This window comes from Zalophus californianus, chromosome 3 (genome assembly GCF_009762305.2).
Source record: "Zalophus californianus isolate mZalCal1 chromosome 3, mZalCal1.pri.v2, whole genome shotgun sequence".
NCBI lineage: Eukaryota > Metazoa > Chordata > Mammalia > Carnivora > Otariidae > Zalophus > Zalophus californianus.
In genome coordinates, this window is record NC_045597.1 from 144451447 (window position 1) to 144468334 (window position 16888).

The 16888-nt window shown below is 37.8% G+C and overlaps 1 protein-coding gene across 2 annotated transcripts in view; it reads left to right on the top strand.

Annotated features, from left to right (window-relative positions):
- Positions 1 to 16888, top strand: part of PPP1R1C (protein phosphatase 1 regulatory inhibitor subunit 1C) — a 126713-nt gene that overhangs the window by 104292 nt on the left and 5533 nt on the right. The window contains exon 5 of one of the 2 annotated variants that reach the window (XM_027590320.1): positions 15511 to 15828. The exons of the other annotated variant lie outside the window; for it this stretch is intronic. Coding sequence (XP_027446121.1) covers positions 15511 to 15599 — 89 coding nt within the window. The 3' untranslated portion in view covers positions 15600 to 15828. Of the gene's footprint in view, positions 1 to 15510; positions 15829 to 16888 lie in introns of those variants that run through there. 2 annotated transcript variants of the gene reach the window in all.

Consider the following 16888-nt stretch of genomic DNA (forward strand, 5'->3'; position numbering starts at 1 on the left):
TACAAATCCACATAATGAGAGCAGACCATAAATGTTCAGGGTTTTGTAATAATAAAATGATTGCCTCAGGAACCAAAGAAAGCATGAAATAAGACGATTTTGACATCTCACCTGCAAGTCTGTGATATCCATCCTTCAAAAGTTGCCTTGCCCATAAGGAGACAATTACTGACTTTGTAAAAAAATCTCCTAATTTTTCTCCATTACTTTAGTTCCAGTAATGAGTCTAAGGTTTAGATTTAATTTGAAGGACACTCCTGAGACGTAATGGAACATTTCCCGTTTTGTCTGGTTCTCAGCTCATCATATGTTACATTCAAAGCTGGAGGTAGAGGCAGAAAAGAAGGAACAAAAAAGAAATACCCCAGTTGCCTTCCATTTCTCTTTTCTGTCTTCCATGCCAAAAGAAGTTTCCAGGAAGATACAAGGTAGGGAGAATAGACTGTTCAGGTCACTTTGGGTTTTACATGTCAAAACCCAAATCTAATTAGTTCAGGCAAAAGGGAAATTTATTGAAAGATTACTCAGTTACTTTACATTAAGGGAAAACAAACTATTAGAAAAGGAAAGAGAGGAAGGAGCTGAGCCTCAGGAAATAGATAATCAAAGGCTGCCATGTCTTCCATGTCCTTCACTTTGCCTGTGAACTTCATCCTCCTCTAAGTCCCCTGCAGATGAGCCCTCTCCTCATGGAGGAAGTATGGTCATCAAGAGCAAACAAGTTTAACATCTTACACCACCTATAATTTCAAAATTCTAATGTAAAGACTTGCTTTCAGACAGCAGAATCATAGGGGGAAGGATTATGATTGGCCTAGCACGGGTCAAGGGTCTTTCATCTTGGCACGATGGCCAGAGGGCAAGGTGACATGAGAACCAGGCAGCGCTGATGGTTCTCTGGGTTTGGAGTGATTCCTGAAGGAAGGTGAGTGGAAAGGAGTCATTCCCTGTAAACAGGGGAGGGTAGAGAGCATTGCTGAAAAGACTAATCAATAGATACTCATTATAAAGAACAAACCAGGAAAACCTGGGGGATATTATTTGTTGAGAAATAAACAGATCTTCCTTAGAAACTTAGAAAATTATACCTCTTATTTCTGCCTACTTCTGATTATATTCTGGTAGTACTGTTGGCGAATTTTCCCAACATGCAGCCTCCAATTATAAAAAAGGATTGTGTTCTGAAAATTGACTTCTAAGGGATTTGGATCTCAAAATATATAGAATCAATGCTACAAGTGCTATTTTTTTAGGTCAGTTTATAGAAGTAGAATATAATATGCCTAAATTATTATAATAACAGTCCATTTCAATGTCACTGAACATTCATTACAGTATCTTTCTAAAGGGGCCAGCTTCCACACACCATGGTACATTTTACCTCTTCGTGATTTACCTCATAGTTGACATCAAGCAACCAGATCATAATTGGGTAAGAGAAGGCAGGAAAAGGAACTCTGCTGGGATTCTCAGGCACTCTCTGTGTCCGGTGCAGTATGATGCAGAGAATATGGAATGAAAGTCTCACAACCTGTGTTCTAGATTGAGTGACTGCCACTTGCTGTGAGACTTCAGAAAACAGGTCTTGGTTTTCACATCTTAATATGATGGTGGTGGTGGTGGTGGTGATGGTGTGTGTGTATGTGTGTTAGGGGTAAGTTGGACTGCTGTTTCAATTCAAGACTGCCTTTTAAAGTGCTTTCAACTCTTGTACTTCTGTGATTGAGAAAATGCACTTTCTTACAGCACTATTGCTACTTAAGGGACGGCAGCTCTTTGAGCTAAGTTATATGGGGAGGGGACTAGAAGGGAAGTGGACCAGGAGCACAGGCTATTTTCCTTCTGTGTCCATTGGTTTATATGTTTTTCTTAATAAACCCTCTGGCTGACGGGGGGTCTGGCCACTCTCCTTTTCTGAGGTTGCCTGTATTAACAAATGAAGTAATGCCAAAACAGAATTGCAAAAAGGATAGATTTGTCAATATTTTCATTTGACACCACAAAAGTTATGATAAGATACAATTAAATTATTCATAAATATATTCATAAAAAAGAATAATTCATGGCATAATCCAGGTAGAATGATCCAGTAGTCAAATGTCTGTGAAGTTTAATGAGATATACTTTAAAAAAATTGTCAATAAACTTGTCAATAAATATCTGTGATTGTATACGTGGACTCATTTGGAGAAAAATATCAAAAGTTTAATTCATGGCCAATTGTGCATAAGAGACACTAGCCAAATGACCCTCTGGCATTTTGTGTGAGAGATGCTGCTGCCTTGTGTTAGTAAATTGGAGACTATTTCTAGTCAGTGTATCAAACCAAAAATAAAAATGCTGTTTATTGTCAATAATTTCATGTTATTTCTAAAAATCTGGTGATTACCTTATCAGTTATCTATATATTTTTTCCTCAGAGTTCTATTATTTGAGGGAGAAATAAAAATAAGTAACTCAGAAAAGTTAAATAGATAGATGTGCAGTAAATTTGGGGAACATATTGAAATGATTTTATATCATTTTGGGGTGTAATAAGCCATAAACATACTTTAAGAGAATTCTTCCTCTCAAACTATGGGTTTAAATGAAATTCAACATGGGGTTTGAAAAACTTCAATTTTTATTAATAATTTTAGAAGTTTTCTAAAACAAAGATAATAAATTTTTTATAAAGTTTTTTTTAATGTTTTTATTTATTTATTCATGAGAGTCAGAGAGAGAGAGAGGCAGAGGCAGAGGGAGAAGCAGGCTCCCCGCCTAGCAGGGAGCCCGATGTGGGACTCGATCTCAGGACCCTGGGATCATGACCTGAGCCGAAGGCAGACGCTTAACCATCTGAGCCACCCAGGCGCCCAAAGATAATAAATTTTTATAAATTGAATGCAATGTGTATACACCGAAACTAAGATTGTTTACTTTTTTAAGAGAAGAATTTGAAAATTCAAAAGCCATGATTTTAGAGCAATTGATTTATAATGTCTGAGCGTGTTGGGGGGATTCCAATTTTGGTAATGAAAAGAAATTTATTTTAGGTAAGAAATTAAGGAAATTAGGTAAGTGCATACTTCCCCCTCCAGTTATTACATTTGAATATCATAAAATAGAAATAACAGAAAATTACAATTTGAAGGAAAAAATTTTATTAACTTTTTTCTTCCTTACGTAAACCATATAAAATTGCTACTGCCTGTAGAATGAGTATACAATTGCTTCTTTGCATCACGTATTCTTAAAATCAGAATTAAGAAGAAATAAAACGGTATCAGCTCATCTAAGGAGAGTTTGCTAAAGATATGTAAGAAGAGATACTGTGATTTTACATATGGGAGACAAGTGGAACAGACCAACTGTAGGGCAGCACATCAAAGAAGAAAGTAGGTCAGCGAGCCCCATGGCAATACAATGAATTGCTGTTATTTAAAGGGATGGTCAGAGAGTTAAGCTGCCGGTGAACAAGAATGCCTACGAGAACAATGGTAAATGAACAGAAAAGCAGGGTCAGAGCAAAACAGTTGCAAGGCTCAGAGTGTGAACTGCATGTCCTTGGGTCGGGTAGAGGATGAAACAGCAGAACAATGTCATCATTCAGAAGCTTCCTGGCGGCAAGCAAGCTGCATAATGAGAAGCAAACTGAGCTGAGGCCCTCCACAGACAAAGTGGAGGAAAACAGCCTCAGGATATGGAGTGAACTGAGCACAATTTGAGACTGGATGTTAACTAGCAAGTCATCAGGATTAGCACTTTCCTGAAGATTTTAAGTAACAAGAGAAACACTGGGGAGACCTCAGTACTTAAATCCATTTGTTGTAAAAGCTATATACCCAGTGGGATTAATTACCTGTGTTTGGGTATCAGAGCAACATTATATACTAGGGCAAGTACCATTTCTTGTTTCCAGCTTTAAGATTTACTACATATTTTCTTGAATTGTAATTGCTAAGTAAGTCCAAAAAAGTATAGGAGCCTGAGAAGAACAAACTAACTTCAGATCGAGAACACTCTAATTTTTCTGCCATAGAAGATGTGACTTATATTGGTGGGGCAGAATTTCATTCATCTGAAAAAAAAAATGACGAGGTTGAAAATTCTGTATACTTTGAATGGGAAATACTTTTAATGAAAGTGAGATTGAAGTCAGTTATTTCTTCACTTAAAATGAACTGAGCATCTATGCTATTAAGGCATTGTTCCAGAAGTGAAAAAATTTAATATTTAAACAGAAAAATAAAGTGTTTTTCAGGAAATGTTAAAGCTTACTTAAGAAATGTGGTTAAAAGTTTTATGTGAAAGTGATCTTCAAGGTTGTAAGCTTTTTTGTCTGTTGTGTTTCATTGTCTAGGTTCAGACATTAGGAATATAAAGTTGGGTTTTATCTCAATTGTAGTTTTGTCAGCTATAATGCCCTGCTTTATTTCTGATAATTTTCCTTGCTTTGAAGTCTATTCAGTCTGAAAGCATAATCAAACCAACATGAGTTCCCTCCTTGGTGAGTTATAGATAAATCAGGTGGAGTTGTCACACAAAGTCAACTTTATTTTTGCAACAAATAAGGAGATCACAGGGAGTAACTTCCAAAGCCACGATTCCCTGAACAAGGGTGGATGGGTTCCTTTTATTTAGGGTTAGGATAAATATTTTAAAAGGGGAGCCTTGTCACCTTGTAGAGGCAGGAGTAAGATTGTGCCTTAAGGAAACATGCCTATACATACATTGTATGTAATGTAAATGAGGCTTATGCTTCTCCTTGGGCAGAGATTTTAGTTTTACAATGAGGTAAGTGTAATTGTTGGTCATTCTAGCGGTCACCCCATGGTCTATCTGTGCAGGCCCAAGTTGGGGTTACGCTTAAACTGGTCTGGTGGTCTGGGCAGTCACTCTCACTCAAGGGGCAGTTTAGCTTTCCATTTACCTGAGTTTAGGGATAAGCTGGAAAAAAGAGTTTAAAGAACAATGTGGGACAGAGATAAATTAGTACAAGCAGGTGGGCGTAAGGTCAGGTCTTGGGGTCTAGCTGGTGAAAAAGTAATATGGCTACTCCTGCTTTCTTTGTTTTGTTTGTTTGTTTCAGATTTTATTTATTTATTTGAGAGAGAGACACAGTGAGAGAGTGAACACAACCAGGGGGAGTGGGAGAGGGAGAAGCAGGCCTCCCGCTGAGCAAGGAGCACGATGTGGGGCTCCATCCCAGGACCCTGGGATCATAACCTGAGCCAAAGGTAGACGCTTAACGACTGAGCCACCAAGCCCCTCCTGCTTTCTTTGATTAATGTTAACAAAATATATTTTCTCCACCCATTTATACTTTTAATCTGTACATATCTTTATATTTAAAGAAATTTATTTTTTTTAAAGATTTTATTTATTTTATTTGAGAGAGAGAGAGCAAGAGCTAGCATGAGCAGGGGAGAGGCAGAGGGAGAAGCAGACTCCTGGCTGAGCAGGGAGCCCCATGGAGGGTTCAAACCCAGCACCCCAAGATCATGACCTGAGCCAAAGGCAGTCGCTTAACCAGCTGAGCCATCTAGGTGCCCCTATTTAAAGAAATTTCTTATAGACAATCCATAGTTGGGTGTTACATTAGTAAATACCATGCTTTCTATTTGTTGCCCTTGTTCTTTGTCTCTATTTTTGTCTTCCACTCTTTCTTTGCCTTTTGTAGTTTTTATGGAGCATTTTGTATCATTCTATTTTCTCTCCTTTCTTAGTCTATTGGTTATACTTTTTAAAAAAAATTTTTGGTGGTTGTCCTAGAATTTGCAATATACATTTACAACTAATCCAAGTCTACTTTCGAATAACACTATACCATTTCACAGATAGTGTGAGTCTCTTATAATAATGCAATAATCTTATTCTCTCTTGTACCTTATATCATCACTGTCATTTATTTCACTTATATATAAGCATGCATAAACATATAACATATATACATAAGCATACATAAATGAATACATTGTTGCTGTTATTGTTTTGGAACATCAGCTGTTAGATCAACTAAGAATAAGAAAAGTTAAAGTTTTTATTTTATCTTCATTTACTCTTTCATTGATGATCTTCCTTTCGTTATGTAGATCCATGTTGCTGATCTATGTTACTTTCCTTCTGTCTAAAGAATTTCAACATTTCTTGCAAGGCTGGTGTACTGGCAACAAATTCACTCAATTTTTGTTAGTCTGAGAAAGTCTTTATTCCTCCTTCATTTTTGAAGGATATTTTCACAGTGTACAGGATTATAGGTTGCTGGGTTTTTCTGTCAACATTTTAAATATTACTCTTCACTCCTCTCTTGTATAGTTTCTGAGGAGAAGTTGGATGTGATTCTTATCTCTATTCCTCTCTAGGCAAGATGTTTTTTTCTTCTAGCTTCTTTCAGTATTTTTTAAAATTTGTGTTATGTTAATCACCATACATTACATCATTAGTTTTTGATGTAGTGTTCCATGATTCATTGTTTGTGCATAACACCCAGTGCTCCTCAGTATTTTTTTTCTTTCTTTTTTTTTTTCTTTGATTTTCTATAGCTTGAATATTATATACAGAGGTGTAGTATTTTGGGCATTTATCCTGCTTGGAATTCTCTGAGCTTCCTGGATCTATGGTTTAGTGCCCGATGTTAATTAGAGAGAAATCCTCAAGTCATTATGGCTTCAAATATTGTTTCTATTTCTTTCTCTTTTTTCTCATACCAGAATGATACTCCCATTACCTGCGTGTTACATCATTTGTAGTTGTCCCACAGTTCTTGCATATTTTGTTTTGTATTTTTCTCTTTGCTTTTCAGTTTTGGAATTTTCTCTTATCATATCTTCAAGCTCAGAGATTCTTTCCCAATCCATGTCCATCTGCTAATGAGCCTGTCAAAGACATTCTTCATTTCTGTTACAGTGTTTTTGATCTCCAGTATTTTGTTTTTATTCTTCCTTAGAATTTCCATTTCTCTCCTTACATTATCCATCTGTTCTTACAGGTTATCTACTTTTTCCATTAAAGTCCCTAGAATATTAATTATAGTTTAAAATACAATTCCTGGTATGATAATTCCAACATTCCTGTTACATCTGACTCCAGTTCTGATGGTTGTTTAGTCTCTTCAAACTGTGTTTTTTGCCCATAGGTGCCTTGTAATTTTTGTGGAAAGGTGAACATGATGTATTGGGTAAAAGGAACTGTGGTAAACAGATCTTTACTAATGTGGTAGTAAGGGGTCGGGAGGAAGTGTTCTACGGTCTATGAAAAGGTCTCAGCCTTTTAGCAAGCCTGCGCCTGTGGACTATAAACCTCACCAGTGCTTCTTGGTCCCACCTCTCCCCACTTAGGTGGAATAATATGGCTAAGGGGGATGGAATTTGGTATTTCTCTCCCTGCTAGCTACCTGGGTGGGGGGGGGGGGTTAGTAGGTTAGTCTTTGATATAATCCCAGAAGGTTAGGCTCTGGTCAAAAAACCCCTGAGAAGAGACCTTGTTAAGAATAGAATGCTCTGTTTTTGAAAATGGCCACTATCCCCCTTCCTTGTCAAAAATATGAGGAGATTTTTCTTTGCTTTCTACTGTGAGAATCTATTAGAGCTCCAGGAGGTAAAATACACAAGACTATGAGGGCCCTAAACAGTTGCCCTCCTGTCCCCAGAGTTTTTAATCTGTCTGTGTTGTCCACACTGAGCTTTCAGGCATTCATGTTATAGTTCAGGTTTTCCTACCCTGGCACTGGTTTCCACATGGGTTTCTGCTCCAGCAAGCTGTGTTCTTCTATATCTACTTTTCTGCGTTTCCATATTTTGGCAGTGGTTTGCTCTGCGACCTTGCTTCTCTAATGGATCTAAAAAGAGTTGTTGATTTTTTTCAGCTAGTTCAGCTTTTTACTTATTAGAATAGAGTGGTGACATCTAAGCTCTTACATCTTGGACCGTAGAGTAATTCTTTGAAAATGCTTTGAAAATCAGATCATGTTGCTCCTCTACCCAAACAGACAAACAAAAACACCAAAAATATCTGTCAGTAGCTTCCCAGAATAACAGCCAAAATGCTTATAAGGTCCCTTGAGGTCCTACATTGTCAGGCTCCTCCTCTGCCCAGCCTGAGTTCAGCTATCTGAGCTTACCTCCTCCTACTACTTCATTCCCAACGCTCCAGGCTCATTGCTGTCCTCTGACCATGGCAGGCGTGCTTCAGACAAAGTGTTTACAATTCTTGTTCCATTTGCCTGGAACAGTCTTCTAGATAGCTCCACGACTCACTCCTACCTTCTTTATGTCTAGTTGGGGTCATTTCTCCTTGTGAAGAAGCTCTGTTGTTGTCAGAAGGTTTCTCAGTGAGATTAGAATCAGAGCTGGATGATTTGGCTGTGTCATTGGGCATATATTGGCATCAGGCTATGATCTCTATAGTAGCCTATAGAGATCATTGCTTCAATAGAAAACTACCCTGTCTGGAAGACAGAGCCTTTAAAATGCCAGCACAGGACATCCTCCTGAAAGTGTGCTTAAAAAACACAGACAGCATTAGCTTCTGTGGCTGTAAATGCAACTCCTCTTTCGTTATTTTATTTTTAGTGCTTTCAAGGCTAACCACTGGCTCCTGCTGATTGATGCATTCTTTATTTTAGACATGCTATTGTGTTCAATCAATGGCAGTCAAGTCTTGCTAGCTAGGGAGCCATTCTGTCCCTTTCTAAAGTGAAATTGCTCAACACATTTAGCTCCATTATATGTAGGCTTAAAAATTTAACTCTATTTCTGAGTTCATAGGGAATGCATTAGCTTAGAAGCAAAAGGAGTATTAGAAGGGCACTTTAGTGTAGAGGGCAAAAGAGGCACTCAGTCCATCAAAGTGATTCTCATCCTAGGCTGAGTAGTAGGATTCTCACAAAAATTCTGGCTCCTACCTCATACTTACTGACAAAGATGTGGGCACTTTACATTTTAAGTAAGACTAAACTACTCTCCAAAGATATTATTTGAATTCACACTTCTAACAAACAATATGTAAGTGTACCTCCTCCCCTACCTTCTCCTTTGTATTTACTGCTAAATCTTTTACCTAGGGTTTACTCTTGAGCAAGAGCTTTGGTGAAATATATCATAGTAAAAATACACATAAGATATATAATACTCACAAATAGTTATGAATATCACATAAACATGCTGCCCCTGGGGGGGTGCCTGGGTGGCTCAGTCGTTGGGCGTCTGCCTTCGGCTCAGGTCATGATCCCAGGGTCCTGGGATCGAGCCCCACATCAGGCTGCCTGCTCGGCGGAAAGCCTGCTTCTCCCTCTCCCACTCCCCCTGCTTGTGTTCCCTCTCTCGCGGTGCCTCTCTCTGTCAAATAAATAAAATCTTTAAAATAAATAAATAAATAAATAAATAAATAAATAAATAAACATGCTGCCCCTATTTCTGTGTATGATGAAGAGAGAAGCATATCACACATTTATTCCTCTCCAGAAAAATGCTTCCCTAAGTAAAAGGGTATTAAATGAAATGACAATGTGTTGACTTGCAGTTTATGTGAACTGACCAGTTCCCATATTAGAACAGAGATTAACTGTACTGCATATATGTAATTTACTTCAGATAAAGTAGAAAGGGATAGATTTAAGGTGAGTTCAGGACATGATAATGTGTTTAGCTTTGGAATGAAATTGATATGTCTCTTGATCTCTGTGACCCTAAGTGTATTAATATATAGCTAGGCATTATAAAAGAATGACAAGAAGATTAAACAAATACATATGAAAGCATTTTGGGAAATGGAAAGCACATTTTCAAGCTGAGAGATTATGGGCCCTGCTGTACCATGTTTTGTTTGTTTGTTTTTTAAAATTATTTATTTATTTGAGAGAGAGAGAGAGAGCACAGGTAGGCAGAATGGCAGGCAGAGGGAGAGGGAGAAGCAGGCTCCTCACTGAGCAAGGAACCCGATGCGGGACTCGATCCCAGGATCCTAGGGATCCTGGGATCATGACCTAAGCTGAAGTCAGATGCTTAACTGACTGAGCCACCCAGGCATCCCCCTGCTGTACCATGTTATAGGATACATTATATCCCTCAAGTGTATCTAGCATGATTATTTTGATAAAATTTGAAGGGTCAATATACCAGGAACCATTAGAACATAATCTTTCTAGGGCCACTGAAATCACTCTTTTGTACATAGTAGGCCTTCAGAAAATAAATGGCTGTTAATTGTATTTTGCAAATAGTTTTCTTATATAGAACTCAGACTTGCTGTTTCCTTACTCTATCCAGTGTATTGCTCAATAAATAGCTCTCCAGATTAATATCTCCCAAGTTGGAGCTCTTTTCCCATATCAGAACTCTCCAAATGTATTATTTGTAGTACTGGTTTGTCCCACATATTCACAGAATTAACTTCATTTATGTATACATCAGCACCTCTTGACCTCATCCCCATTTGATCTGTAGTTGTGTCTCTCCTGTGCCTAACACACAGTAGGGGCTTTATTACTTTATGATATTTAACTCATATTGCCTGATGACTACTATGTCTCATCTCCCAGACTAGACCATGACATGTTTTCTGGGTCTCCCAGAGTCCTGTGTCAGGTTTGAGCACGGCAAAGAGAAAGGCTGCTTCTTTTCTGATAACCTGAACATTATTTGTAGCTTGGTTCTATTCTGGGAATATTCTTGGGTGAGATTAAATTCTGTATCTTTCTGATTCCAAATTCCATTAAAAACAGTAACAACAACAAAAGACTGGCAAGTTACATCTAAATCTATCTGGTATGTGAAGTTCTTCAAGGAATATGATAATAAAAAAAGCTCTTGTGATCTTGTTGCCTGATTTTCCTTCAGGTTTTAACTTGGGAAAAGGTCAATGACAAGGCAAAACTGGATCCTGATGACCCAGATGAAGAGCCCCCAGTAGGAATTAGGGGCCAAGGTTTGTGTCCCAGCTCAGCCAATGACTGCTGTGTGAATTTAAACAAGTCACTTTGCCATCTGATATTGCTCCTTCATCTTTAAGCTAAGCAGATTAGACCAGGATTCATATTCACAATTATTTGTGGGTCAGAGACCCCTCTGAGATTCTGCTGAAAACTGTGGGCCTTTTTCCCCCCCAAAAGCACAAATACAACTATAAATAGAATTCCAAAAGTGTCAGAGGCTCTGTAAAATCCACCCACATATTCCCTAGAGGACTTCAGAATGATTTTTAAGGGCTAAAGTATGCGGTTGAAAAAATAAAATCCATTTACATTTGCTACTCCCAATGTGAATTAGTTTTAAAATGTGGATTTGAACCATTTATGTCATTAGAAGTCATAATTACTTTTTTTGTAATTTAAAATACAGCAGAGCAAATTTTTCAGTAGATCTCTTTTATGGATTAATAGCATCTCAGGGTCAGCGAGGTGGTCAGTCCCTCGTGCTGCACAATGCAGGCCTCCTTCTATGACCCATCTCAGAGATAGACATTTAGACTTGAACCTATATGGTGATGAGAGCTCACTCACATGTTTATTGCTGGGCAAACAAAGAGTTTAGGAATTTTCTTTTCTTTTTAAGCTAGTCTGCCCTCACCGTGTAAATGTGTGCTATTGACACTATTTCTGCTCTCCGAAGCTACATAAATAAATTTCAATTCTTTTTCCAGTCTGTTAGGAATTCAATGGCAGCCTCTTTTGTCCTCTCTTAATTTTCTCTATGCCAGGCATTCCAGTTTCAAATATAATTGTTCTAGAAAAGTGATTTCATAAGACTACTTTTAATCTCAATTACCTTCTTTAATAGAACTCTTGAAACAGAGAGTTCACACTTAGTAAGTATATTCCAGAAAAGGTCTGACAACCCACAGTTAGGGAGTCACTCCTGCTGCCTGCTGCCTGCTGCCTGATGTTAGGAAGGCTGCTGACACCACCAAGAGCCTGGTCCCTAAACAGGTGCCTCTGTTGGGTCCTGTTAGAATTGTGGTCACCTGAAACCCCTAACTATAATCAATCGAGACTGCCCTCATTCTGTATTTCTTAGAAGCAGAGTAATCTTTCTAAAAGCAAAACTCCCTGTTCGCCTGCACCTGACCCGCATCAGCCTCTTCCCTGCTCTTAGAAAGCTTTGGGAATACTAGTTGTGTCCTTCATCATGCCATCTTTCCCTCCAAGTGTTGTGTCATCTACAAATGTAAATAAGCCTGCCCTTTTTTTTCACTCCAAATTAATTGATAAACATATTGACCAATGGCTTGCCAAATACAAGCTTCCCTCTGTGGATTCATTATTCATCCTTCTTCGCTCTGTCACTTCCCAACTTCATCCAACTCACATTTAACCACCTGATCTACAGAATGGAGAAGAGCAGGAGGATTATGTCCTGTTTGGGGCAACATTTATTTCCTTTCCTTTTCTTTTTTTACTCAGTCTAGTTTCCTTTCCTCAAACTCTGTTTTCTTCATTCCTTCATGGGTTCATAATGCATATCTTGGTCTTACATTTGGTTCCGATATTATCCTGTGTTCATTTGCTATGGAGAAGAGAACCTCCATTGTGTTTTTTTGGGATCTCTTGGCCTTCTGCTTTGCGCAGGGCTGGCTGAGTCTGAGTTTGTTCCAGGAGGCTCTTTGCTGTATGCTGCGCCGAGTCAGTACTGTGCAGGCAAGATGTTTCAATATATGCTTGTTAGCATTCAGCAGAGGAGGCGGCTCTGAGGATTTTCTCAGGCCCCCAGACCAAGTTATTTTCTTCCACCTTCAGAATTACCTTAATATTAAATGAAGGTTTAAAAAAAATGTAAACACAAAGTATATGTGTGTTTGGGAATAGGAGGAGGGAGTGGGGAGACAGAAATTATTAGAAAGTCCTCATAGACCTTACACTTTAATCTTAGTACAATTGCATCTATAACCAAACAAATATTACTGATAGGAAAAAAGATTCAAGACACAAGTTAACCAACTATCTGTTATTCAATGGAAAGATGACATGAATGTAAAGTGCTTTGAGAACCAAAGAATGTGTGGTTCTGTAGAGATGTTCATGTTATCACCTCCTGTCTTTCACCTAGAAATAGTTAATGTCACGCTTGAAAAAGGCTAAAAAAGGCATCCTCCAAGGTTTGCCCAAGTGAGTGATTTTACTTTTAAAAAGGCTTCCTCATATAACTTTGTGACCATTATTGGGTTATAAAATAAATTAAATATGGGTCAGGATAAGCAAGTAGGCCTATACTCAAGTAAGGGAAGTAATTGACTGATGGTTTAGTAAGCTGGACTTTTTGGTTACCATATTTTCTTGATGTTTGAACCCCTCATATAAATGAATCAATGTTGCCATTAAGTTATTAACTCTAATTTAAAGAAAATTGTCTTAAACACAACTTTATTACTCTGTAGTTACCTTGTGGATGAAAGGGATGAGCTCTAGAGGTAATAGAACCTTTTCAAACTGAGTCACAGACAATTTCAGCTTAGAAAGTGACAGGTGGCTGAATGATTATTGTGCTTTATTTCAGAGTCAATCCCAACATTGTCTAAGCAAGGTTAATAGGTACTGTAAACCTATAATAAATCCTAGAGAATGACAGGAAAATCTATATCAGCATCCAAAAAGCTAAAGGTGAAAATGAGTTAGGGTCTCCTGACAATGGAACTTTATGCCTCATTCACTATTCATTCAGTCAGTCATCAGTGTATACTGAGGAAATATGATGTGTCATAACTTCTTTTAAAACTACACCATCCTTATAACCTTGAATAAATCACTTCCCTTCTTCAAGTCTAAATTTCACCATCCAGGTATTTCAGTCATGGAGTTGTGAGGTTTAGTGACTAAGGTATATAAGACTCTAGCAGAGTAACTGATTGGGTGCTTATTGAATGAATGAATTCCCTTACCTTCTCCTTAACATTTAGACATCTCCCTCCCACCCTGTAATTTATAATAATATAAAATAAGTTCCATTTGTTAATAATAAATGTCCATCTACAGTTTTGAGTCAACAGGAATTTTGAGGGATCTGTGTTTGCAGATGAAATTAAAGTATTTAGATATTATTATAACTGATCAAATATTTTTGCAAGATAATCCACCAAGCCCAAGGATGTCACTCTTTGCCAAACAGCACTCTGAGGCTTGCTGACTGCAGTAAATGCAAATCCACATGTTTTTTGAGTTTCCTTGTTTCATAGCAAACATGAGCAGTGACTTCCTTTCATTTATCAATTCTAACCAGAATATTTTTCAGTAATACTTAGAAAAATCTTATAAACCAATGTTCTAAAATATAAAATATGTATAAAAATTTTCATGTTAAGTAGCAATGCATGGAGTGTCCGCTGGTATGATGTTTTAACAGAACAGACCCAAGTGAAACAAGATAATTCTGTAGATTTTGAGTATATAGTTGTGGTAGTTGCCTTCCAGTTTATACTCCAAATTTGGGTTAATTTTGAAATCTTGAAAAAAATATGCCAAAAACATACGCCAAGTTATTTGTTATATCCTTTATTCAGTCAATATGGATGAGTATGTACTGTTTGCCAGGCATTGTGCCTGAGACCCCAAACTGAAACTATGTAATCTTGACATCAAGAAGTTTGCTCCAATGAGAAGGATACGTGAACAAATCAGTTCTATAAAGTAACTGATACAAGAGAAAATGATCCAAGAGCAGGAGGGAAATACGAGAAAAGGCTAGCCAAGTCTGCTTGGGGAAGTTAGAGGAGCCTTCCCAGAGGAGGCAAGCTGAGGCAGAAGGAAGAGCAGGAGATTATCGGTGGGGGAGTAGGAAGAAGCTATTTGGCAAGGAGAAGACAAGGAGAGGCGCATGGAGGCTGGAAGGAGCCCGGAATGATCAGGGAATGTGGAAGAGTAGGTTAGTGTCCCTAACTAGTAACTCATAAATTACTGTGAAAGGGGGAAGCAGGAAGGGCTGGGAAGGAATGAGGCCAAATAGGTAGGGAGAGGCCAGGATCTATCAGCCTGCGGAGCAGGCAGAGGGTGCCAGTGGGTTGCCCCTCTGTGGGCGGTGGGGGAAGTTACTGGAGAATTTTGTCTACAGAAGTTTCGTAATCAAATGAATATGTTCTGGTTCCTGAAGGAGACTAACAATATCGTGATTCTTTTGTTGTTTACAAGTTACAGAAATGGCGCACACCCCCCTTTGTTCCTAGGGGTTTCTTCAATGGTTCTCCTTGTAATGAAGTGCAGGGATGCCAAAAGAAATATTTGAGCTAAATGATATATCAGAATTACAATAAGAGCCTGTGAGCAGATTTTTAGTTAACAGGTTTTTAATAGGCTGTGATGCAATTCTTAATGGAGAAGATTTAATTATAAAGGAAGCCTGTCTCTAATGGAAATTTGGCTGGGTGTGTTCTGATTTCTCAGTGAATTAAAAGGTTTATATAGGGTTAGATGGTTGAAATTCTTGGAGAAAACGCATATATACCAGCAAAAACTTTCCACTCATTTTCTTTATCTCTTGCAGCAAAGCGATGAATCTGCTAGAAATAAATTTCACTTAAATAGAGCATAATTTTTTATAATTTCAGGGGTTAAGCATCTGAAAGGCCAGAATGAATCAGCATTCCCTGAAGAAGAAGAAGGTGTAAACGAAAGAGAGGAGCAGTGGGAACATTAATTACGGGTCTGCAGCAAGAAGGCTTCTTGGGAATAACTGAACTATTAACTTTTCTGAATATCCCATGGAAGGCCACTCCTTGATTGACCTCCAGAAGCATTCTCCACCTCTGCTCTCTACACTCATACAGTAGTAATACACCTCCTGGGAAGCTCTCCTTGACTGAACTTTAGAACCAAGTACAGATTGTTCTATATTACTTACAATTAAAGAATAAACATTTATTTTATGGTGATTTTTCTTTTTAATGACATTTGCATAGACATTTGCAAATATGTGAATGCTCTAACTTTAATACTGCAGAGCTTAATCCCTGATGTCCTACTGATGTGATTTGCCTTCTAAGGTCAAATGTAAATAGCTTCACTTTAAGAGTAAAAAATAAATATTAAATACATTTAGACATGGTGTGTCTGGGTTTAACTTACAGAGGAAATTTTTAAAGAAAATTTTTTTAAAGATTTTATTTATTTATTTGACAGAGACATAGCGAGAGAGGGAACACAAGCTGGGGGAGTGCGAGAGGGAGAAGCAGGCTTCCCCCTGAGCAGGGAGCCGGATGCCGGGCTCGATCCTAGGACCCTGGGACCATAACCCAAGCCGAAGGCAGACACTTAACGACTGAGCCACCCAGGCGCCCCTTAAGGAAACTTTTAAGTTTCATTTATCATGTTTCTGTATACAGAACGGTATGTGGTATTTATTTCAAAATGTTGAAGAAATGCCCAATTTCTTGATTCAAAAGATCATAATATATTGGTCTTTAGGTATTAACCATCCTTTTTCCTCCAACATGTTAATGGCTAAAGGACTGCAGAATTCTCATTTTTCTGAGCTGTGAGAGATAGATTTCCCAGCATTTCCACTAGCTATTAAGAAAGAAAAATGCTAAATCTAAAATAAAATATGCCAAAATCTCCCCTGCCACTTTTTTGGCTATTACTTGAAATATGAGCTATTTCCTATTGCATTTTAAGGAATCATTAGCATTTTATAAATCTTCTATTTTCATCAAATAAATTCCATTAATTCATGCATATAGTCATTAACTCAATAACTATTTTTAATGAGTTTATCTCCAGCAAACGACTTTGCTGGGGGTTATAAAAATAAAGGAGAGATAATTTCTCATCCTTAAAACTGGCAGAGAAGGTAAAGCATCAGTATAAAGCAAGGTTTTCCAAGACAGTATATATATATATATATATATATATAATAGGGCTTTTTGTTATTCAAAGTTCTGGCCTCCACAATATTATTTTTTTAAAGATTTTTATTTACTTATTTAT